This window comes from Macaca mulatta, chromosome 8, assembly GCF_049350105.2.
Source record: "Macaca mulatta isolate MMU2019108-1 chromosome 8, T2T-MMU8v2.0, whole genome shotgun sequence".
NCBI lineage: Eukaryota > Metazoa > Chordata > Mammalia > Primates > Cercopithecidae > Macaca > Macaca mulatta.
In genome coordinates this window covers 69,250,082-69,275,769 of record NC_133413.1, presented here as the reverse complement: position 1 = coordinate 69,275,769, position 25,688 = coordinate 69,250,082, and the positions used below count along the sequence as shown (strand labels likewise).

At 37.0% G+C, this 25,688-nt stretch overlaps 2 protein-coding genes across 10 annotated transcripts in view; one reads left to right on the top strand and one right to left on the bottom strand.

Annotated features, from left to right (window-relative positions):
- Positions 1-10,102, top strand: part of NSMAF (neutral sphingomyelinase activation associated factor) — a 76,203-nt gene extending 66,101 nt beyond the window's left edge. For all 6 annotated transcript variants that reach the window (XM_077943645.1, XM_028852689.2, XM_028852687.2 and 3 more), the window contains 8 exons: positions 2,834-2,901; positions 3,688-3,755; positions 4,189-4,312; positions 5,569-5,652; positions 6,659-6,809; positions 7,277-7,379; positions 7,517-7,626; positions 9,404-10,102. In XM_077943645.1, coding sequence (XP_077799771.1) covers positions 2,834-2,901; positions 3,688-3,755; positions 4,189-4,312; positions 5,569-5,652; positions 6,659-6,809; positions 7,277-7,379; positions 7,517-7,626; positions 9,404-9,498 — 803 coding nt within the window. In that variant the 3' untranslated portion in view covers positions 9,499-10,102. The remainder of the gene's footprint in view (positions 1-2,833; positions 2,902-3,687; positions 3,756-4,188; positions 4,313-5,568; positions 5,653-6,658; positions 6,810-7,276; positions 7,380-7,516; positions 7,627-9,403) is intronic.
- A 644-nt stretch (positions 10,103-10,746) lies between these two features.
- SDCBP (syndecan binding protein) overlaps positions 10,747-25,688 on the bottom strand; it is a 30,658-nt gene continuing 15,716 nt past the window's right edge. For 2 of the 4 annotated variants that reach the window (XM_015145394.3, XM_015145395.3), the window contains exons 3-9: positions 23,306-23,384; positions 21,949-22,058; positions 18,219-18,377; positions 16,077-16,252; positions 14,454-14,625; positions 13,287-13,378; positions 10,747-11,900 (exon numbers count right to left, since the gene is read on the bottom strand). In XM_015145394.3, coding sequence (XP_015000880.1) covers positions 11,846-11,900; positions 13,287-13,378; positions 14,454-14,625; positions 16,077-16,252; positions 18,219-18,377; positions 21,949-22,058; positions 23,306-23,384 — 843 coding nt within the window. In that variant the 3' untranslated portion in view covers positions 10,747-11,845. 4 annotated transcript variants of the gene reach the window in all.

Sequence of the window (25,688 nt, the reverse complement as noted above, 5' to 3'; positions counted from 1 at the left end):
CTGCTTCCGTGAGAAAACAACTCGTTCTGACAAAGTTTGTAACTTTTTAAAATAAGGCTACTCGTTCTTTAGTCTTTATCATAGGAAATTATATTTTTCATTCATTAAGACAAGGTGCTATCCAACCAAACACTTCCAGGAAAATCAGAATTACTACTCTCAGATTCTGTTATCATGGTTCATGATCTGTAGCATTTCATTCTGTTCTTTTTCAAAAACTGTCTTGGATTGTATATAAAAAAAATTTTCCACAAAGCACAGAAGTGATTCTACACAGTAGACCAAACGGAAGTTCCCGTGCAGTTCCCAAACTGGGCCACGCCAGGGTCACCGAGGCACTTCTCTGATAGAAGGAAGCAATCTGTGTTTTGCCAGGATTTCTACCTGTGGAGTTTGCCAACATTATAGCTTCAGACAAAATGCTTTATCTTTAAGCAAAACCTGAGTTCTTAGCAGGATTTGTCTGGGATGGTTTGTTAAATCCTTCAGCTCAGTATACTTGTATGACCTTGTGAACCATGAATTTTATGAGCATTGTGGCTTCAAACCTCTGAGGCTTATTAAGCATTATGTCACTTCTCTGTGGATTTTCCCAATAAAGGAGAGAGAGGTTTTTGTTTTTGTTTTTGTTTTTTGAGACAGAGTCTCACTCCGTCGCCCAGGCTGAAGGGCAATGGCGTGATCTTGGCTCACTGCAACCTCTACCTCCTGGGTTCAAGCGATTCTCCCCCCTCAGCCTCCCGAGTAGCTGGGATCACAGGCACCCACCATCGTGCCTGGCTAATTTTTGTATATTTGTAGAGATGGGGTTTTGCCGTGTTGGCCAGGTTGGTCTTGAACTCCTGACCTCAGGTAATCTGCCTGCCTTGGCCTCCCAGCGTGCTGGGATTACAGGCGGCCTGGCCAAGAGTTTAAAAATAAAGTCAAAAGCTTTTGTTTTTTTCTGTTTGTTTCTTCTCATATTTAGATTTTCATAATTCATATTGCTAATTTATATGTATCCTGATGGTCACCGCAAAGTTACATATCTTCTTCTAGTATACAGTATGTTTAGGTATGTGGGCATGCACACAACCCGCCACTTATGAGCTTAGCTTTTACTGCAGTCTTTAACATGATCTCACCTCTAGTACAGGGGACCTTGATTTCAAGAAAAACATCTTTTCTTTCTTTTATTATTTTCTTTTTCCATTTTTTTGGTTCCCTGACCAAGAAATGAACCCAGGCTGCTGCAGTGAGAGCACCAAATCCTAACCACTAGACATCAAGGAGAGAAAAACATCTTTATATAACGTAGGATGCCCCAAATTAATCATCTTAAATAGATTTTGTGGTGAATGCTCAGAATTGCCTAATCAAAAGCAAGGTTGGGAAGACTATCAGATCTAATTACACTGCTCAGGGAAAAGTTCAAGTGATACTGTGTTCATTCTTCCATTTTCGGTTTCAAATTAATGCTGAAGAGTGTCTTATTGAGGCTCATGTTTATAAATTGTCAGGAATTCTGTGTGTTGGGGTTGCAAAAATTGGGTTGAATTAGTAAGTTATTCTGTGCAGAAGAAATTATTTAAAGATCATTCCGACATCATGCTGTGTAAGTTAGAAAATAGATTGTTACATATCTCAAATATAGGATGTTCGAAGCGCAGTAGGGTCTTGTAATTTGTGAGTCTTGGTTTAAGAGGTTGTTTTGAGGCCGGGCACAGTTGCTCATACCTGTAATCCCAGCATTTTGGGAGGCTGAGGGGGGCGGATCACTTGAAGCCCAGGAGTTCGAGACCAACCTGGCCAACATTGTGAAACCCAGTCTCTACTAAAAATACACAAATTAACCAGGCATGGTGAGCACTCCAAAAATCCCAGCTACTCGGGAGGCTGAGGCACAAGAATTGCTTGAATCTAGGAGACAGAAGTTGCAGTGAGCCAAGATCACACCAATGCACTCCAGCCTGGGCAACAGATTGATACTCTGTCTCAAAAACAAGAAAATTAAGTGCTTGGATTTTTAATTTCTACTTTGTTATTATTTAGAAAGTCAGTGGTTCCCTTCTATAACTAATGTTCAGTGCAAGGTATCACACTGTAATTGGGCAATTTTTTTTAAGAAAACATATTGCCAAGATCTTTTTGTCTTATTTAGTATTAAAATTACTATTTCAATGTTACTATTAAAATTGCTATTTTCCTTCCTGTAACTTTCTGCATGTACCAGCTATGACATTTCTGCCTGGAATCATGCCGAAATGTCAACAGTATACCTACCATGTCTGTGCTGGAATTTTATTTTTTTATTTTTTATTTTTATTTTTTTATTTTTTTTTTGAGACAGAGTCTCACTCTGTCACCCAGGTTGGAGTGCAGTGACACGATCTCGGCTCACCGCAACCTCTGCCTCCTGAGTTCAAGCGATTCTTCTGCCTCAGCCTCCCAAGTAGCCGGGACTACAGGCATGTGCCACCATGCCTGGCTAATTTTTGTATTTTTAGTAGATATGGGGTTTCGCCATTTTGGCCAGGTTGGTCTCGAACTCCTGGCCTCAAGTGATCCTCTCACCTCAGCCTCCCAAAGTGCTGGGATTACAGGTGTGAGCCACCTTGCCCAGCTCTGGAATTTTAAATTGATGTTTTTGTCATGGGGTTACTGCTCATAGAATCTTAATGTTGGATAAGACCTTAGGTCATCTAGCTCTATTTACATTCAGTTTTCCGTAAGATTATACTTTGGAGTATAAAGTGTACTGTTGGCCACCAGGAACAAGAAGAGCAGCTGTTCTTTGGCATCTGTAATGGTTAGGAAATCTTTCTTATCTGTCCATTTCTCATTATTAAATTAGATTCCACTTTGAAGATGTTTTCTAAAGAATCGAAAATGCTGCAAAGAAGCATATCATTTTCAAATATGGTGAGTTCATCTTACTAGTATTATGATAGAAATCCGTGTAGTAGTTTGTTTTATCCACACACATACAATGATACTTTATTTCTCCCAAAACAGTTGAGTTTATTCCTGTGTGGTAAATCTACCAAATACCTTAGATTACTTCTAATTTCAATTTAAAATTTTTTTCAGGTCGCCATTTTCTCATACTGTTGTGGTTTCATTTTTAGCTTAAACTACTTGGAGAGCTACCCAGTAGAATTCTACTTAATAAACCTTTCCTTTTTTTAGCTATCAGACTAAATGTTATGTGCTACTTAATTTATGCATCTCTGAGTTGGTAGAATATCTAATATGACAAAACCAATTCTTCTGAAAGAACACATTTTATTTTTAATGTAAATCATGCAAAAGTTCTGGAAATTCTCTAAAGAATTTTGGAAGGTTTTCTTACCCACACAAGTCTGTAGTCCAGAGGGGGTATTTTCTTTCTTGAGAATCTTCCCCAGCCCGCCCCCCACTGGAGATTTACTCCAGAGCGTGAGTGGGCTTCTTCCAGCCCGGGGCAGGACCCTGCAGAGTCATCAGCCTAGGTCATAAATACCCTTGACACATGTGGACATTCCTTCCTGCGTTTGGGAAAAAACCCCACAGCTGGAATTAGCCAGTTGAGAAAATCTGTGTAAACAGGAGAGCCACCATAAAGAGAATTTGAGCATTAATTTTTGAGAGAACTTATAAGATAGCTTTACTGTGTTTGAGACTTACTAGTTGTTACAGATTGTTAATGTCAAATCATTTGTATTTCAGGCTTTATCGTCTTGTTTACTTTTACCAGGAGATGCCACTGTCATAACTTCTTCATGGGATAATAATGTGTATGTATCTGTGCACCCCGCTCTGTGATTCCACGTGCAGAATAGCTGCCTCTGTGGACATGAGGTGTGAAAAGCCAGAAGCTTTCCCTGCCTGGATACAGCACTGTTTTCTAAAGGGAACAAATATTAGAGATGAGGACAGTATGGTTGGATTTGAATATGATTACTTGAATTGAATAACTTCTACAATTGGAGTCTGTTTTTCTCTAAGTTTTAAATTGAGGTCAAAACACAAATGAGCCAGACATGGAAATTTCTAATTTTAAATTCAAATTTTGAATATTTTGATTTAGTAATTGGAGAACAAGCAGTTTGTAATTCTAGTGAGTCTTAGTAAGTATAGAGTTAAAGAACGTAATGTTTCCTTAATATGTGTTTAAGAGCCTTAAAATTAAGCCAGACTATTGTTTTAATACTTCTCATTATCTTTTAGCTATTTTTATTCCATAGCATTTGGAAGACGCCAGGACACATTAATGGGACATGATGATGCTGTTAGTAAGATCTGTTGGCATGACAACAGGCTATATTCTGCATCGTGGGACTCTACAGTGAAGGTTAATATATAATTTTAAAAAATTGTTTAACTTGGTGTGCTATATGGCATATATATAATTTGTAGCTTAAAATGTTTGTACATTCAGGTATAAGCCACTCAACTACCTGTTGTTAATGTGTTCAGTCGCTTCGCTCTTTTTCACAAAGCATGTGATATGTAAGGATATTGAATGTTATTGCCTGTGTTTAAAAAGTATATATAAACTATATTTATGTATTTACTTACATATATTATTTATATTTAAAATACAATATCTGTTAAATATTACATATATATTTTTCTTTATATAATAATATATATATATTTCAAACATAGGCAGTAACAGTCAATATCCTTACATATCACATACTTTGTGATATGTACATTCTTTTTATTTTTTATTTAAAAAAACACTTCTTTATTTTTTTTTTAGAGACAGTGTCTTGCTGTTACTGAGGCTGGGGCTAGAGTGCAGTGGTGGGAATTATAGCCACTTCTTAATAGGAAGTTTATCATTATTTCTGTACTGTATATTCCATTGTGGGGTGAATGGTCTAGCATTCATTCAATAGCAGAGTTAGAAGAAATGTATAGTAGCAGCCCCTTTCATCTGCCATGATCAGAACGGATTATAGTTAATTAGACAATGTCAAGTTAAAGTGGGGAATCATTAAAAAACACATTTTATTTAAACTTAAAATATCTGAGTTCACATTCATTCACCATTCTTTCGATGCAGGACTGTGTTCGGTTTTTTCTTTGGAATCTTACATAAACCACGCCAGCTTTCATTATTTTCAGTTTCTATTTTGTGTTGGTGTAAAAGAAAGCAAGAACCTAAAATTGTTAGAATTCCTCCAGGAGTTTTTCAGAAATTTTTCTTCCATTCTTGTAGATAAGTTTATTTGCCTATCCCTATTTTTAGTTATTTTGGGGGTAACATCCTTTTTGGTCTTCTTGAAACATTAATAGTGTTCTCAAAACACTGTAACACTTCTACACTCATATTTCCTTAGTTCACATACTGAAGTCACATGATTACAGCAGCTAGTGCAGGTGATAGAAACACACAGGCACAAACAAGGGACGGTAAGCAAGCACGTGCTGGTGGGGAAAAGTGCAGGCATAGGGAGGAGGAGCTGGAGCACTGTGCAGCTTAACTTTATTGGCAAGTCTGTTAAATGGAAATTGAGCAGAGGAGATTTTCTTGAATGCACTAGAAATGACTTTATGTTAGATGTTTGAAAATACCTTCTGCAATATGTTCCATCCTAGGTGTGGTCTGGTGTTCCTGCGGAGATGCCAGGCACCAAAAGACACCACTTTGACTTGCTGGCTGAGCTGGAACATGATGTCAGTGTGAGTACCAGCAACAAACTGCAGAAAACTGACCTTAAAAGTCTAGGGGTTGGGCTGGAAGAAGGTTTTTGGTTTTGTTGATGTTGTTTTGCTTTATTTGGTTAATGGAAGATTATAGGCTAAATCTCAGTTTGGTGTTGACTTTTTAGGTTTCCAAGTCTACTTGGTTTTGTTTTTTCCTCCAATTTACTTCTTTGCACATTTCCCTGAGAATTAGCTACCATCCAACTAGAATTCTAAAATAATAGTTTCTGAGCAGGACGTTGAATATTTGGGTACCCTCAAACTCTTTAGGGCAACAAGATAGGGCCTATGATCCTTCATGTTTTCTGATCCAGACGGTGGAAGGGGACCATCTGTCCAGGAGACACCCATCCAACAGTGGGGGACAGTGACCAGCTGTCTGCGGTGGTCAAGTGCATGCAGCCTGTTGGCACTCAGTTCTCACTTGCTCTGTTTTCTCCGGGTCACGCTGCTGCATCTTACGCTGTAATTGACAGTACTGCCTTTTCTCTAAGTTGTGAACTGATGCCTAATTTCCATGGTCTTCAGATTAGCTGAGTTTGAGAAATATTTAGTATGCAATTCATGATGATACGCAAACATAGCCTCGAGAGATTCCCCCACTCCCACGAAACCCTCAAATAATCATGGACTGGCTGTGCTTCAGGCAGTTTGGTGCCTCACTATAATTTATTATTCATAGAGTTATCTTTCTGAGACTGTCAGTTTTAAGCTATTTTAAAACAGCATTACATTTACTCTAGCAATACTTCATTTTCATTTTTTCTTGTATTCACTAGCTTATAAAGAATTTAATTTCATTTTTTAAAAGTTATTAATCAGTAGGATGATGCTGAAATATATCTGCATTAGCAACATCAGCACACTGCACAATAGAGTTTAATTTATGTCATGATGACTACATATTTGAATCAGACTAGAGAAACATAGCTAATGACCACAAATCTAAATGGAATATGTATCAATGTGTTTTCTTCCTTAGGTAGATACAATCAGTTTAAATCCTGCAAGCACACTGTTAGTTTCCGGCACCAAAGAAGGCACAGTGAATATTTGGGACCTCACAACGGCCACCTTAATGCACCAGATTCCATGCCATTCAGGGATTGTATGTGACACTGCTTTTAGCCCAGGTAGATATTATCCTTTTTAAAACAGATAATACTAGGTAAATTGGAATGTTGACATAAACAATATTGTTACTTTTGAAATAAACAATTAAAATTTACAAAGAAAAACACTATCTGCTGGTAAAAGAGGTTTTGCCAATAGCTAACACTGCTTTATGCCGGGGTACAGTATACTTGTGGCATCTGCATCAGGTAGAAAAGCAGAATTGGATATTTTTAATTCCTCAACTCATTAGAGAAATTAATTTATAAGATAACAATGAACTCATTGAGATAAAGGGTCATCTCATCCCTGCGTCTTGGAAAGAGCTGGAACCATTTCAAGGAGAGGATAGTCATTGCTTAAATACAAGGGTTTTGAAGAAAATGAATGTGGAGATTAGGCCACTGGACTCAGAAATAATATCCAGAATAATCTAAACCACATTCTGAAGCTGTCACTCATGTCTGAGTCTCACCTTGTGTTGCAGATAGCCGCCACGTCCTCAGCACAGGAGCAGATGGCTGTCTTAATGTCATTGATGTGCAGACAGGAATGCTCATCTCCTCCATGACATCAGATGAGCCCCAGAGGTATAGTTTGTGAGTTACCGGGGGCGAAGACATTTACAGACATGTTCATGATCACTTCATTTGGGCTTACAATGGCCAGTTTAATATAGTCCTTCTTTCATGATGAAGAAAGGACTATTTCTGAATCATTCTTGCAGGTGTTTTGTCTGGGATGGAAATTCCGTTTTATCTGGAAGTCAGTCTGGTGAACTGCTTGTTTGGGACCTTCTTGGAGCAAAAATCAGTGAGAGAATACAGGGCCACACAGGTAAGCAGGACTGCGGTTGTCTTGATCTTTTTTCTCAAGATAATGAACTCAAGCCTGCCTTTTCCATCAGGGAACACACTTCTTGGGCAAAAAACACCCATGGTTTTCTGTGCTATAAACATGTCCCTGGAGCCTCTTGATTGGCCAGGTGATCTGCATCTCGTAGGTTACTCAGGATTTAGATTTATGTTAACAGGCATCAGACTCCAAAAAGGAAGTCTTTAACTTTCATATGGAGAATTAAAAACCACTGTAAAGCTATAATTTTTTAAAAGATAATAGTATGATCTTAAATTTTTAGAATAGTAAAAAAAAAAAAAAGGAAAAAAAAAAGGAACCCGCCAGGCGCGGTGGCTCAAGCCTGTAATCCCAGCACTTTGGGAGGCCGAGACGGGCGGATCACGAGGTCAGGAGATCGAGACCATCCTGGCTAACCCGGTGAAACCCCGTCTCTACTAAAAAATAACAAAAAATTAGCCGGGCGAGGTGGCGGGCGCCTGTAGTCCCAGCACTCGGGAGGCTGAGGCAGGAGAATGGCATAAACCCGGGAGGCGGAGCTTGCAGTGAGCTGAGATTCGGCCACTGCACTCCAGCCTGGGCGACAAAGCGAGACTCCGTCTCAAAAAAAAAAAAGAAGAAACCCAGAAACAATACAAAAGGAACTACGATGAAAATTAAGGCTTCTTTCTACCGCTGACTTCTACCTCCCAGTCCTCCTTACAGTACTTTATCAGTGTGTGTTCTGTGAATAAGAGAGGGTATAGGTGTATAAAATTGTTTATGTGAAGTATAATATTAAACTTTTCTGGCCTTTTTTTTCATTTAGTAATATTTCTCCTTAATAGTAAGGAGATTCACTCAATTGCTTACAAATTCTTGCTTTCTGATCATTTGGAGGACTTGGTTTTTAATTCTTTTAGTGTCTCCTGTTACCCGTTGACTTCCCACTGTAAGCAGTAACTTCCTACCTTCATTCTCTTCCCTGTGTCACAACTTCATATGGTTATTTCTTCTTAAATGTACACCTTAAAAATTCTGGGGCAGGCTCAGTGGCTCAGGCCTGTAATGCCAGCACTTTGGGAAGCCAAGGTGGGAGGACTGCTTGAGGTCAAGAGTTTGAGACCAACCTTGGCAACATAGCAAAACCTCATCTCTACTAAAAATCAGAAATATTAGACAAGTGTGGTAGCACATGCCTGTGGTCCCAGCTACTTAAGAGGCTGAGACGGGAGGATAGCTTGAGCCCAGGAGACAGAGGCTGCAGTGAGCTTGATCATGCCACTGTACTCCAGCCTGGGTAAGAGCAAAAGCGAGACTGTTTCAAAAAAATGAAATTATTTGTGACTTTAGTTCTCTACTTAGAAACTTTAATGTCATTTGACCCCTTCCAGTGGAAAAGGAAATAAACCAATAACCTTACACCAATTCCCTACCTTTTCCTTCACATCTGTCTCCTAACTTTTCTCATGTTATACCTGTATTATACTTTGCCAAGGTATTTATTTGCATTCTGTGCTGTATCCATAATTTCCAGTTGTTTTGGCTTTAGATTTACACTTAAATGGTTTATTATTCCTCACGCGATCTTTGTACCAAGCAATTATTTTTAATTTATTCAAGGGTTTTATTATAGGAAGAAGACAAGAAAAAAATAGAACTTACTTCACTTGTTTAATAAATGAATAATAGCAAAGCAAGAGTAAGCATCAGAGTGAAGTTTATCTTTGGGTGCCTCCTGGTCAACTTCCTGCCTAACCAAAATGTCTCTTTCTCTCAGGTGCTGTGACATGTATATGGATGAATGAACAGTGTAGCAGTATCATCACAGGCGGGGAAGACAGACAAATTATTTTCTGGAAATTGCAGTATTAAGTGCCTTTTCCTCTCCTGAATATTAAGTTGAACTCTATTTAATGCATTTGTAAACCAAACTTTTAAACGGACTGGTGAATGTGCAATGCTAGTAATTAGAAGTTTTACCACATGGAAAATTTGTGGTTTTAAACTTTCTAAATCATGGTGACTTTGTTGAAAGCCATTAGTTGCCATTCTCTTAAGGCAGATAAAATGTGGCAGTGCTAGGGAAAACATGTTACATTGTAAGGCAGATGATCATCCCTGTATGATGATTGTCAGAAGACAGGACTGGGTAGCAGAGAACAGCTAAGAGATAAATTGGGCTAGGGAAACTTGTCAGAAAGCACTGAACAATTAAGAATTTTCCAAGAAAATGTGCAGTATTCTCTGCTACTTCTGAATCTGTTTTGTCTTCCTAATCTATCACAATTGCTACCCATCGGGTTTTGGGTGTATGTTTTCATAGAGTGGTTACTTTCTATAATGCTGTACCCAGATTCTAAGAACCTGGAGGATTAGCAGTTCTTATAACAGTAAGTTTACTGTGTATAGGAACGGTTTGTATTTCATTATAGCTATTCATCTTTTCTACATTAAAAATATTTTTCTCTAAAGAAAACTGTTTTCATTTTATTTAAATAACTTAAGACTAGTGTGTTTAAGACCATAGATCTAGAATCATCTTCTAGAAAACCATATTTAGTGATATGAATGTAATTCCATTACTTTTGAAATTATCTTCAGACTCAGGTAGATAATCCAGTATTTTTTTCGCTTCTAAATTTCAAACAAGCTGTATAGCAGTAGCAGATTTTTATATTCAACCTCTGAACCATGGTTAATTGTGCGACTTATTGTTTCTGTACTCTTTAAAAACACTGTTGTATCTTACAAGTAGTATGATATAGGAGAAAAAACTTGAGTCAGACCATACTAATAGAATTTTCAAAGTCAGTTTCAAGTGTTATTAAGTATTATCTGGTCTCAGGTATTGCTAGGGACAGTCAGTAGCCTCAATGAGTTCCTGCTGCATGGCAGGGGTGAACCAGCTCTCTTGGCCCTGGTAATCTGGGGTTCCCAGCTGGAAGCAATTTTCCTGACACTCAGTCTCAGCACTGTGAGCTGTTCTTAGGGCCCCTGAATGTCAGCTTGTTCTGGGAAATGATGTCTCCCATAGCTGAAAGTGAATTTCACCTGCCTATCTTCTAGATCATGCATAAGTTTGGTGAAAGCAAATGATGCAGTAACAGACAGACTAAAATGTAACTTTATGTATACATATTTAATTAGAATAGCCATAAACCAAAAAGAAGAAAAAACTCAGGATAAAATGTCACTATCATTTTGTTTGCAAGGAGTCAGGAAATGGAACAAGTTACCAGAAAAATATTCTAAGACCATCCCAAAGTAGCTAGGTTACATAATCTTAAGAGTCAAATGCCAAAATTAAGTATTATACCACTTAATCCACAAATGAACAAAAGAGGAGTCAAAAGTTTATCCTGTTTAGTGTAATAACTTTTACATTAAATATATAGTGATTCACTTCTCACAAAGTGGTGCTGGCAACTTTTAGAAGAAAGAAGTTTCCATTATGCATTGACTAAAAAATCTCAAAAACAACTAAGCAGCTATGCTATAGCTCAGTAAGTACCATTAAACTGTTCTGGGCTAGTGTACATTTCAGGTTAATAGAGATCTACATTTTGGGTTTTAGAAAGGCAGCAATAATTATATTTTGGCTTTTAGTCTAGATGCTTAACATAGTTAAGGCGACAGTTTAAGCATATTAAATGAAGGTAGTTAAAATTTAAGAATCATCACAATCTCTTGCAACCTACATACACTGTTTAATGCTTACATGGAATGAAACCAGTGTTCTTAATTGGCATTTTATACACACACAGAATTTTTTTAAAAAATCAAAGGCAATCATTCTAAATGTACTATGGTAGCATGTTAAAAATGCAAATATGCTATAGAACTAAAGTAATATGAACAGCACTACTCATTACCTAGGAGAAAGGTGACTGGTTTTCACACAAAGCTAAGCCTGTATCAGTCATCCTAATCACAATGGCTTATAAAAGCATCAGGTTTCCAGTAGAGAAACTGTTCTAGGAAAGTCAGTAAATCTCTTGAAAGTTTCACATCTGTAAAACCAGGATAAGGCTACAACTATTTTGAAATCTGAACAAGGTATCAGATGAAAATAGTAAGATTCCCAGCCATAATGTAAGATAGAAAAGTCCTCATGCAGCATATGCTTGCTGGCTCCGGGAAAGCTTCATGTGCATAATACAGAAGTTGCCAAAGAAGGAAACTGGAGACGTTCAGCTGCATTTCCATGGTGCCGTGAATTTTAAACCTCAGGAATGGTGTGGTCCATTAGGCTTTTCATGATGCTTGGTGCCATCCTACAAAAGAGGTGCTTTTATTATATACTGAGATTCTGTCCCCCCCCCCCGAAAATGCTATGTTAATCCAAGAAAATTCCCAATTCCAATTTAGCACCTGTTAGCATCAAATGTGAATGGAGAGAAGGGAAAGATCTTTTAAATGAGTCCAGAAGCATCTCTGGTAATCTAGTTGTTGACAGACCCTCAGTGGGAAAGGCTATCTGTATTTGGCTAGAGAAGTTAGGATACAAATGAATTCTTGTACATTAAACCTGGTGATTTTTTTTTTTTTTTTTTTTTGAGGCGGAGTCTGGCTCTCTTGCCCAGGCTGGAGTGCAGTGGCTGGATCTCAGCTCACTGCAAGCTCCGCCTCCTGGGTTCACGCCATTCTCCTGCCTCAGCCTCCCGAGTAGCTGGGACTACAGGCGCCCGCCACCTCGCTCAGCTAGTTTTTTGTATTTTTTAGTAGAGACGGGGTTTCACTGTGTTAGCCATGATGGTCTCGATCTCCTGACCCTCGTGATCCACCCGTCTCGGCCTCCCAAAGTGCTGGGATTACAGGCTTGAGCCACCACGCCCGGCCAAACCTGGTGAATTTTAAAAAACAGAAAATGACACGGCTGTGATGAGTTGGGGTAGAGGGATCCATCAGTGATTTAAAAAAAGAGAACCTTAGAACAATTAGTCATGACAATAACTCCTTTTTACCCCCTCGAAGCGTAGGGAGGTGCATTCTATCCAGAAGCCAACATACAAATTTCATTACAATGGTTATGTTTATGAATCTTTTAAATCTCATTTTCACATGCATGATAGAGGTTCTGAAAGAAGGATTCCAAGCTGGCTTGACAAAAACAGCTATGGTAGATGCTAGGATACGAAAAGCTGTATAGAAGTAACCTTGTTGCCTCTTTTCATTTCTGATCACTTGGCTTTCTAATCCTCAGTTCCTGAGCACAGATAGCACCAACACACCACACATGTCTATCTGCTTCCTGAGATTCTGGAGAGAAGGGAAACTTACTCCTAGCATTCCACCAGCAAGAATTCTCCATTACGAACCACTACAACTATATTTATACTGAGCAGAGGAGTGGCAGGCAGTACAACTGCAGTCAATTGTACTGCAAATTGAAAGCTAAAAGCATGCCCACTTTTCCTTGCATTCTTCTACTAGGCAATATCAAAACTGAGGAAAGTATATGTGGATTTTATTCCATACTTGGGAAGTTGTAAGAGCTCATCCTTACCAACCCCGCTGACTTAAATAACTTACTTCAAATTTCTAGATAAACACCAGTATTCATTCCTTAGGTAAAAGACCCAAAGGGCTGAGAATTAAACTATAGTGCTTACATTAAGTCACACGACCATATGCATTAAGTTGAGGAATTGTTTACTTACCGCTTAATAATATGTTCAAAGATAAAAGCAGGCATGATTGTAATAGTAACTACAGTCCCAGATGTTGATAGTATGTCTGCAATTTGAGAGTCCTGATAAAAACACATATTAAAAATCAATTCCACAGAGGCTTTATTTAATAAATACAAAATTATGCCAGTCTTGGTAAAGAAATACAAAATATATGTCCTGTTATGTTTTGTTAAGATCTCTAAAATCCTGCTTGGTATTTCTAATTTTTTTCTAGTATTTCTTTTTTTTTTTTTTTTTTGAGACGGAGTCTCGCTCTGTCGCCCAGGCTGGAGTGCAGTGGCGCGATCTCGGCTCACTGCAAGCTCCGCCTCCCGGATTCACGCCATTCTCCTGCCTCAGCCTCCCGAGTAGCTGGGACTACAGGCGCCCACAACCGCGCCCGGCTAATTTTTTGTATTTTTAGTAGAGACGGGGTTTCACCGTGGTCTCGATCTCCTGACCTTGTGATCCGCCCGCCTCGGCCTCCCAAAGTGCTGGGATTACAGGCGTGAGCCACTGCGCCCGGCATTTTTTTCTAGTATTTCTTACCAAGTTTAATTGTACACTATTTTACAGCTAGTAACCAGTTTGCTTAAGTAAACTGAGTTGAATATTTTAGTCAAAAAAAAAAAAACCCTTTTCCTTTCTGAATATTAAATAATTTTCCCCATATACAATACTACCATCTCCTCTTAGTTAACTGTGTATTCTAAATCAAAGTCTACGAAATGAGGAGGTCATGCTTAAAACTTTTTGACCTTAAGACAGACTTATTTAGGAATTTGTGGAGGAGAAAAACTATAAAAATAAAGTATTAATATGAACCAAAACTATTATTCATTTCCTTGTATTCCTGGATTGAGAAATGTTGGGCAACTATTCATTTAGAATGTCATAAAAATCTTTGTTGCCCATATTTCCACAGAATTCTAGTGTGAGGTACTTCTGAAATCATTGATTCCACCCCCCTTGTTATAGGAACTGTAGTTCTAGATAACAGCCCAAATAATTCCCGTGACTGGCTAGAGCAAGAACCCAGGCCCCACGTTCCCCATCTCCCACCTAAGTCACTGAAAACAGCACCACCTAAATACAGTCAAAAGACAGACATTTTCAAAAACTGCAGCAGAACATGGCACAAAGTCTGTTCCTTACCTTCAATCCAATGACATTCTGTCCATTGATTTCACAGATGTTATGTTCTGTGAGAAGACCATTTCTGGCTGCAGAGCTATCTTTCACTATGGATGTTATTTTTCCATTTTTAAAGATAAAACCAACATGTCCAGTGCTATCCTTATGCATGGTAATCGTCCGTTCAAAGGGCCTACAAACATAATGGGTTATATTAAAAACTTAATTCTAAGGTAAACATTTTAATGGATTTCATATACCATAAATGTTGCCATATTGGACACTTTTATAATAAACACTGTTTCTAATAAGAGCAACTTACAGCTCTGATTTTATACATTCACAGAACATCTTTGTGTAAAAGTTTTTTTTAAGTTTATTCATTATGGTTTGACTGATTTACTAATCAACATTTCCTTCTTTAAGTATCAAAGACAACTGCTTTATATGGTTTTATCAGTGTTTTTCCTTTATAATTAATCAGACTTTACAGCATTAAGAATAAGATAAGCTTTTTAACTAAATCACAGTGGTAAAAATAATTTTTATTTTTTATTAACTTTTGGTATTTTCTACAGCCAAATCATATTTAGGAACTATTTCTTTTGTTTAAAACCTCTAAAATATTTCTCACAACTTGACTTTGAAAATTTTATACACTGCTATATTTGAAAAGAAAAACTAGAGCAGCAGTAAGACGTTAAGTTCCTCAAGCCCCTTTGGAAAGGAAGGCATGCAGCTATTATTAAAAGGCATCCAGCTGTCCCTCTAAAGTTGTTACACCAGTTACGTTTGCTTGATTCTCTATAAACTCTGTTATCATGTTATCATAAGGGTTTTATGATAAACTTGTGTTTACAATATTAAATTCAGAAGAGGCATTTCTTCCTGTTAGTACAACTTACTCTTTGAAACTCTGCTTACAGTAAAAAGGACATTCATCTGAAACATTTACTAAATACCTAAACTGAATGAGCAACTGGAAACACAAAGATAAAACAGAAGTTTCACTGAGAAGGAACAAAAACTCAAAAGCTTACTATAGCAATGTGATATAGGTCTACCCTTAATTGGGTAAGGAGTAGACAAGAAAATAAATGGAGGCCCCTGTTTCATGTGCTAAATGTTTAAGGTCTAAGTGAATGAGCTGCTAAACAGAATATTCCATGTTCTTGGAAACTACTGCTTCATAACTACCCAAAAGTCTTGATACGGTTTTCAGAACTCCCACACTACTTGGAAGTCTGCATGGGCTGTGACCCTCACAATGAGGCACCACTGTGATAGTATGTCTACAATTTGAGAGTCCTGATAAAACTAGGCCAGATGTATCTAAGCAGTAAGTCAGAAAGTGAGCTCAGAGATACCCTGCTACTCAGTTACTTCTCCAACATACATTTTCTATTTTCTAGAGAGATTTGTCCTATAAATTCTGAAATAAGGTATCATATCAGAATGCTTTAAAAACATGCTTTAAAAACAAACAAACAAACAGTCTGCACCACACAGCTGCAAGACTGTAAGGCTCATCAATAACATTTTATCATTTTCTGCAACAAAATAATACATTCACAGACTCTGAAAGCCCAAAAAAATGGAAAACTAGTATTGAATTTTCATTTGAGCTGTTTAGTAACAGCTTACCTGTCACGAATGGTCATGGTAATCTTCTCTCCAAAAGCCTGTTTGAGCACCTTGTGCGCTTTATCTGAGCTCCACCCTGCACAGTTTTCACCATTGATCTGGAGTACTTGGTCCCCAAATCTCAGACCAACCAATGAGGCTGGAGAATTAGCCTGGACTAGCTGAACAAATATACCCTAGATAATAAGAAAATAATTTTCGTCATTTACCACTACTATGATACGGTTTAAAATGCTGGAAAATTAGGAAACAACTGTTTGTTAAAAACTCTACCTTAGTGATTAAAAAAAAAAAAAAAAAGGAAAAACTATAGGAGTCTATCCAGTTATCACCTCAAAAGAAACTGAAAAATTTATCAAGACAGTAACTCCAAAGAATACGGCAAAAAAGTGAGATTTCAATGGCAATTTTTATACCAAATCATAACCCACCTGACCAACCACAATCCCCCCTTTCAACTTGGAATACAAAACTAAGGAAAATAGAGTGGGACAACTTTAATAAATGCAAGTGTCTAATGAGTCTGATAGAATACCAGATTATCAGTCCATAATCATATTTAGGGGAAAAGCAAGTCACATATTAAAAAGTTTGGTGAGTTCTTTTACAGCTTAATAAATGACAGTTTAAGGTCATAATTCTACCTTTTGAGCTGAAACATTCCTTTACCCATTGGCTAAATTGTGTATAATCAAGTAAGATTAAAGTTTGTCAGACTAAAAAGATGGGCATATTAAATCCACATGTACAGGCTTATAAAGAACACACAAATAAATACAGAAAACTCAAGTACTGTTAACAAATAACTACTTACATGGATATTTTTACTTACGTAAAATCTCAATCAGAAGTTGAACAAAATATAAATAGATAAGTATAAAAGAAGAATAAGCCTGGTAAATAAAATGTAAGTGCATCTACCTCAATCCTAAGCTAGGTCACATATTTCTATCACGCATCTGTTACATTGTAGAGTGATAAGCAAGAACTAGGTAGCACCCCATATAAGAAAAAAATGCCCTTTGGCCAAGTGAACAAATCCACTGCAAGTATTTCCTACAGTGGGGCCAAGGGGCCTATGAAAAGTATCTTTTCTCTTTAGGACAGAGGAAAGAACACAAGAGGAATCCTGGCGGAAGGGGCAGCAGTATCCTCTATTCCCTGAAGATTTTGGAGAAAGGGCAGCAAAGTCAGAGCATCCAAACCAAGCACACAGATGTATTTTGAATAAGATACAAGTGAGCAAGGCCATCATCGATGGCCTCAGCCCCCTGGGTGGGCAGGCAGGGTTGGGGCTTCCTGCCAAGATCAGCCTCCTCCATTTACAGCAGTGCACCACACTTACCATTTTCTGTGTTGAAAGGCTGGATGCACTAAGCTACAGATGTATGACTGAAACTGAATCCAATAAGGTAATGGCTGAAACTGTAAATTGGGGTAAAGACTCAGCACGTCCTTAACAATTCTAAATGGTTCCTCAGAGAGTAACCCTGTTTCATATATTCAGTATATTAAGGTGAGAGGTAATTATAAAGTAATGGCTGCCCTAATTAGAAAGAAACTTTTACTCAAAAAACTCAAAAAATGACCTATTAAATTCAAATATGAAGGATGTTAATAACAAATCTGCAAAAACCACCTCACAAGTTAAATACCGATCATTTGGTTTAAAAATGCGCACACACCTGGGAGACGGAGGTTGCAGTGAGTCAAGATCGCGCCACTGCACTGCAGCCTGGCGACAGTGCGAGACTGTGTCTCAAAAAAAAAAAAAAAAAAAAAAGGCACACCGACATTGACTATTATTGGTCAGTTTTTTCTTAACCTTCACATCTGCTCTATTTAATTGCCACAATTCTATTATACAAAGTACATTATAATATACGTAGGCCAGTGAAATGTATTCCAGTTAGAATATTCAGAAAAGAAAAACATCTTTCAAAGTAATGTGGTTGGAAGTCCCAGCTATGCCTCTGCAAAATAGAACGTCCCCAACTGAACAAATTTAAGTTAGTAGATTTAAAATATTCTCAACAACAGATGCACTATTATAATTAAAGCATTTCCATTTCAAATTATTTTAACGTTAATCAATTATGTAAGATATTTAGACAAATTCAAATAGGTATTTAAAATACTTACATTATCTATTGATTTAAGCCTGAGTCCAATTTTTCCATCTTGATCCTTACACAAAATGACTTCACGAATCCCTTGCTTAATTTCTGCTCTACGAATTCCAACATCATTACCAGTTACAGGAGCCACCATATAGTTCACACTGGAAGGTCTTGCTACCAACTGCTGACAAAACCGTATACAATGTGTCAATATTTAGAAACACTCCTTGAAAAGAACAATGATAATTAACTGGGCAATCCACAAATAATTTCCTTCAGATAAAGTTTGATGTCTATGAAAATGGCACTGGCTCTATTACTAATTCTTCACTAACTTATTCCCACACATATCATCTCTAACAGATTCAATGACTCTCTCTTGTCCTTTGAATTCACTGGCATTTGTTTCACCAGTATATTGGCTTGTCTTCATCTCAAATGTATTATCTTTGAACTTAAAGGCCATATACTTTTGAAATATTTTCCAGACGGTTCTTTATGTCACAATCTTTGACAATCTGCTTATCCTTTCAGAATTTCCAAACAAGAGGCAAACTTCTTACCTCAGTGTTACTGGGAGGATTAAATGAAAAGTGCATGGGCACTGGCACACAAAAGAGAGTCAACTATTATGTCTCCTCCCCTCTAATAACCATCTATTATTATGATTAACAAATCATATGCACGAACCAGAATGCTCCAGATTACCTACATTAGGGACCTGTGTCAGGTACCATGTTACAAGTTTCTAATTTTTCAAGTTTTCCTAACCAAAACTGGTGTCTTATTTTAAGTGGAACCTTTCCCCAACCAAAAAGGAAATGGAACAATATTAGGCCATTAAAAAGAGGAAATCCTGCCATTTGGACAACATGAATAAACATAGAGAATATTATTCCAAGTGAAATAAGCCAGACACAGAAAGACAAGTACCGTCTGGATCTCACTTATACGTGGAATCTGAAAAGAGTCAAACTCACAGAAGTAGAGACTAGAAGGGAGGTTGTCAGGGGCTGGGGATGGGCAGGGCAAAGAATGAGAAAATGTTGGTCAAAGTGTACAAATTTTCAGTTATGAGTACGTTCTACAGATCTAATGTACAGCATAGTAACTATAGTTAATAATACTGTACTGTATACTTGAAATTTGCTAAGAGTACATCTTAAGTGTTCTCACCACACACCAAAAGAAATATAACTATGTGAGGTGACAGATATGTTAATAACCTTGACTGTGGTAATCATTTCACAATGTGTGTGTTTGTGTGTGTTTGTTTATCAATACATCAAGTTGTATTGAGATATACAGTTGAATATAAACAATTTTTATTTGTTAATTATACCTCAATAAATAGCTGGGGAGAGGAAGATCCGGATGGAACATCAAGAGAAGAAAAATAAAATATGTGAAATGAAAAATTCACTAGATATGAAGAGTTAACAGAAATCTCCAGCAACAAATTAATTTAAAATAAAACAGAAGAAAAAGAAAAGGTGGCGCACTGAAGAACCCTGGATATGCAGACACAAAAAATGAAGGTTTAGGTCACCCTTCTAGGTATTAACTTTTTTTAAAAAAAGACCAGCTGAAGTATTGCCCAAGGGCAAAGGGATCTAAGCATCCATTTAATGAACAAAGGAAGTTCTAAATTTTAACTACAGCCTCATGATCAGTTACTAAAATAAGAATCAGAGCAGCTATGACTCTCTTCTTTGTATTTGTATATTTCCTGTAAATACAGCAATTAATCTTTCTGTTCCTCTATACCTCCTTTTACCTTTATGTATGAATTGCTAGTAGTGGTTAACTTTACACTTTTGCCTTTAAATTAAAAATATTCTGTTGTGAATGTGAATACTTATAAGGGTAATTAATATCATATAGTACAATACCATGACCACTGCCCAGAGATGGCCACATTAACTGGTATCATCCCTTTCTAGAGAAAGGGTGAGAGCAACTTCATTTATATCGAGGGGTACATGGCTTCATTTCGTACACCCCTGAGTTAAAAATGATTTTTATATTTTTAAAGATTATAAACAAAAAAACAACAAGAATATGTGATAAAGATCATAAGTGACCATGAAAGCCTAAGGTATTTATTATGAAGCCCTTTATAAAGTTTGCTGAACTCTGATTTTATGAAGAAGTTCATCTTTTAAGGAGAAAGTATAAAGCTGTTGTTGTCAAATGAAATTCAAGTATCTGTACAAGTGTGTGGATATACTAGTAGTCAAAGGAGTAGGTGGTAACAGATATTAAGCTACTATTTGTCAGCTCCAAATCCACCCTTCTAGACTCTACTTGGTGATGCTGGGCCTAACTGTGCAAATTATAATTTTGTTTGTCAGTGACTGGAGTGACAAGCACCTCGTTCCTTCCTTTGTGCTTCCTGCTCCTGTCAGTACTGTGTAAGCCTGGCCCTTTACCCTGGCAGTAGCAGTTGGTTCCAGTCTGCAGCTTTTACTGACACTCCCAGAACCAGCCTCATTACAACCCCTCAGAGGCACCAGTAGTGTCCCCTCATTCGAGGTCTGAGTCCCAGCTCTGCGGGGCTCTTCCCTCAAGGTTCTAGGTTCTGCTAACTCCAGTCTCTCCCCTGTGTCATCCCAGTCCTAGGAGAAGCAACTAGCTATCTGCAATTATGTTTTTTTCAATTTTTCAACCTCTTAAAATACCTACTATTATTTGTTTTCCCAACTGCATCACCACTAACACAAGTTTTCTATAAATATTTGGTAAATACATACATGCTAGGTACTGTATATGCATTGGGATATGGCAACAAGACAGACACAGATTTAACTACAATTATAATAAGTGGTACAAAGTGCTATGGTCATAGCAATAACCTTAATAAAAGGTTATCAGATCCATTATAATTAAGCTAGAATATGGAGTCTAATTACATGGAGCTTTGGATTTCAAAAAGAATGTTAAAAGACTAAAGAGCAAAGGCTTGGCGCAGTGGCTCATGCCTGTAATCCCAGCACTCTGGGAGGTCGAGGCAGGTGGATCACCTGAAGTCAGGTGTTTGAGACCAGTGTGGTCAACATGGTGAAACCCGGTCTCTACTGAAAATACAAATAATTAGCCGGGCATGGTGGCACGCACTTGTAGTCCCAGCTACTTGGGAGGCTAAGGCAGGAGAATCACTTGAACCCAAGAGGCAGAGGTTGCAGTGAGCTGAGATCACACCATTGCACTCCAGCCTGGGTGACAGAGTGAGACTCTGTCTCAACAACAACAACAACAACAAAAAAAAAGATTATGAGCAACAAAGATACGATAGACCTATATGTGTATTTCAGAATGATTAACTTAGCAACAGCTTAGTACCATCGAAATAAGTTACTAGAGGAAATTTAAGAGAGTACTATAATAATGAAGGCTAGAAGTATAGAAACCCTGAATATGGTTATAGTAGGACTAGAATGGATAAAAAACAGACAAAATGAATACAAGAAACAGAAACAGAATCAACAGGACTTAGTAAATGACTAAATGCAGAAGACAAAGGAGAATGAACTAGTAAAAGGTATCTGAATCTAAATCCTAATAAACTCAAAACGTGTAGCACAAAATGAAGTAGACTATGTAAGAAACGATATCCAAAAGGAAGTCTAAAATTTCTGCGAAGTGAGGTTCAATGCTGTTGTATATTTTTGAGTTAGCCACAAACAGGAAAGCTTATATTAATATGTAAAGTATGGTTTTATATAATTCAAAATTAATTACACTGTACATACCCCCTGAAGTGGTGCACCAGAAACCACGGCCACATTTGCACGTATTTCTTCTTCATTTAAACTCAGCCCCATGTATTGAGACAGCTCCGGATATAGTTTGGGATAGAGATCTAATAAGTAAATGAATGAATGAATAAATTAAAAAGTACTTACAGAATACACAAAATGAAAACTTCTTTTATTATGGGCTTCTGTGTATTAACGAAATTATACTTAAGTTATAAAATCTAGAATGAATTTAAAGTAGCAATTTGGAAAGGCATCTCCCCATCTCTGTAACCATTAGAAATGGAAAATACAGAAAATGTTTAAAATTCATAAAATATGAAGACATCTGAACTGAAACAACCAGATTCCTAAACACTCAAAAGTAGAAATAACTTTTCCAAATAAACTATCTTGCCTTTCCTGTTTCTTAAAATAAACCTACTTGATTAGGAATTTAGTAAGAATACCACTTACCAATTCAGAACAACTGACCAAAATATCTATTTGTCAAGTCAGCTACTTTATAACTCATTCTGTAAACAGGGCTATGGAATGATTCTTCTGAACAATCTTTTTTTGAAAGCTTGTAAATTTATTTAGTGTCTTATCAATTTTAGTAATTTTAACTACATTCCAATGAAATCCTGCAAATGGTATTTTTAAATATTAACATTATTTCACCTGGTAGTAGTTATATACTATTTCCAAAAGCTCTTTTCTACATGAGACTTAAATTATCTGTGACTTAAAATGAATTTTCTATGAGGCAAGGTTATAAACTGTTGTAAGACAAAATGACAGGCCACAAAATTTATTTAACACTTATTTTGTATCTTAAGTCATAGTATTTAGAAGCTCTGTCCTGAATCCCTCTGAACCTTGAAGAAAAAGGGACTAAAGACAGGATACAGAGAATGAATAAAGGCCTCAATATTTAAGAGGCTTCCCAAAGAGGAGGTGGTTGGAAATTTCAGAAGCTCCCATAGGAAAGACAGAAGACAATTCAGAAAGTTCAACAGCAGCAGCATGATGATAGTTCTTAAATGTGAATTCAAAAAGTTCTTACATGTGAATTCATATATATAATTCATTCATAAATGAATCAGCCACATGTTAGGGATTTACAAGTCAGTCTAAAATCAATTTTCATTAAGCCATGAAATACATCCCCATATCCACAGTTCACTATCTTAATTAGAAAAAGGGTTATTTTTTGAAGTAAACTTTTTTTTCTTATTCATAACTATTTGAGCTTAACTACCAATTTTATGCAGCCTGTCAAGAAAAAAAAATCTTGGATTCCTTATTTGAGCAAAAGAAGATAACAATATTTCTGTTCACAGAGAATGAACTCAAAGTATAAACCTACTTCGATCTTGAGAGATAGGAGCAGAAGCTTCTGACAAAATTGCTGGATTGGCAGGGTTTGCAGAAAAAGCAGTTTGAGCCTGAAAAAGAAAAGAAGAAAATTGTAACAATACACTATACTTACTTTATATACTTATATAATTTATAAGCTAAATCCAGTACTTCCAAAAAGAAACTAAAACAATGAAGATTTATGTAAGAAAGTTTAATTTCAAACATGTCAGCAATACATTTTTTCAAAGGAAATCTGCAAATCAAAATTGTATTTGATATTCTAAATACTTTTAAGGCTATCACAAAAAAATTGTAGAAGTACTATTCTACATGTCTTATAACCAGTATTTCATAGTGCTGCCACAATAAATATTTTCAAAGTGCATTCTAAAATGGATAAATTTTACATTTCATTATTCTTTTACTAATTAGTCCAAGTAAAATAAAATATTTGCATAAGAAAAAAGCATACCCATATTCATATAAAAAGTCACATATCAGAAAAACACCTAAAAAATAAATACTAAGTTGCTAATATTTACCATTTTAGCATGTCCCACTGAAATCATCTTCATCACAGCAAGTATAGCAAGGGATTTATGCTAAACACTTTTAGAATATCAGAAATTATGAAAATAGCACAGTTTATCACTGACATAAATGGATGATGACAAGGTAATATAATTTGTAACTGTTAAACTTGCCAAAATCATTCTGACACACTCTGACACTCTAGCATTTATCAGTGCTATTCATGACCAAGTATCCACTTCTCAGGGCTGCCTCGATGGCCTATATCATATGAAGTATTTTCACTGATGGAAATACTTTATCCTTTACCATTAGATCTACTTTCTGAAATAGCTATATGTCATTAGAGACAAGTTTGGTAATAAGTTGTATGACCAATCTCTACCAACTTTTTACTTTATTGGAAACGTGTAATTTTAAAAATGAAGTTCATAGTAGTATCTCAACCTAGCCCTAAAATCAATGTCAAGAGTAGTCCCAAAGATGCTTTGGAGATATGAAAGCTTAGGTTAAATAAGTAAAGCCTACAAAAGCTTTGAATGGTACTAAAGTCATATGTTCTGATATACTTGTTGAGTTATCCTTTAATATTTATTATTTCATAATTTGTTAAACATTCTAGATTTAAACAAAATACAGCATGAACATCTTTATAACTGTAAATAACAATCCACAAATTGAACATGTGTTGAACTTTGAAAGTTCTTTCACCACGATTAGCTAAAAGGAGCTAGTGGCTTGTTATATTACTTCTTGAATCACGTCTAACAAAAAAAGTACCGTGCAGCACTGAAAAAAAAAAAAAAGAGCTATAAAGACATGAAAAGACATGGAGGAAACTTAAGTGGATATTACTAAGTGAAAGAAGCCAACCTGAAAAGGCTACATACTTTATGATTCCAACTATGACATTTTGAAAAACGCAAAATTGTGGAGATAATAAAATATAAGGCCAGGCACGGTGGCTCAGGCCTTTAATCCCAACATTTTGGGAAGCCGAAGTTGGAGAGGTGCTTGAGGCCTGGAGTTCAAGACCAGCCTGGGCAACATAGGAAAACCTGCCTATGCAAAAAACTGTTTTGGCCGGGCACAGTGGCTCATGCCTATAATCCCAGTACTTTGGTAGGCCGAGGTGGGCAGATCACCTGAAGTCAGGAGTTCAGCTGACCAACATGGCATGTTGTCATGTTTCTCATGGCCAACATGGCAAAACCCCGTCTCTAGTAAAAATACAGAAATTAGCTGGGCATGGTGATGGGTGCCTGTAAATTCCAGCTACCTGGGAGGCTGAGGCAGGGAGAATTGCTTGAACCCAGGAGGTGGAGGTTGCAGTGAGCCAAGACCGTACCACTGCACTCCAGCCTGGTGACAGAGCAAGACTCTGTCTCAGGAGAAAAAAAAATTTTTTTAAAGCTAGCTAGATGTGGTGGTGTATGCTTGTAGTTCCAGCTACTTAGGAGGCTGTGGCAGGAGGATGGAGGCTGCAGTGAACTATGACTGTGCCACTGTACTCCAGCCTGGGCAACAGAGCAACATCCTGACGCTAAAAAAAACACAAAAGCAAAAGCAAATTATTGGTTGCCAGGAGTTTCTGGAAGGGAAGAAAGAACAGGCATTAAAGGATTTTTAGAGCAGTGAACCTATTCTGTCTAATGCTATAATGGTATACAGTCATGTGCTGCATGTTCTGATCAATGATGAACCACATATACAACAGTGGTCCCATGAGATTATAAAAGAGTTAAAAAATTCCTGCTGCCTAGTGACATCATAGCTGCCGTAACACAACTCATTAGTTTGTGGTCATAGTGGTGTAAATAAGCTTACTGCACTGCTAGTCATATATAAAAAAGTCTAGC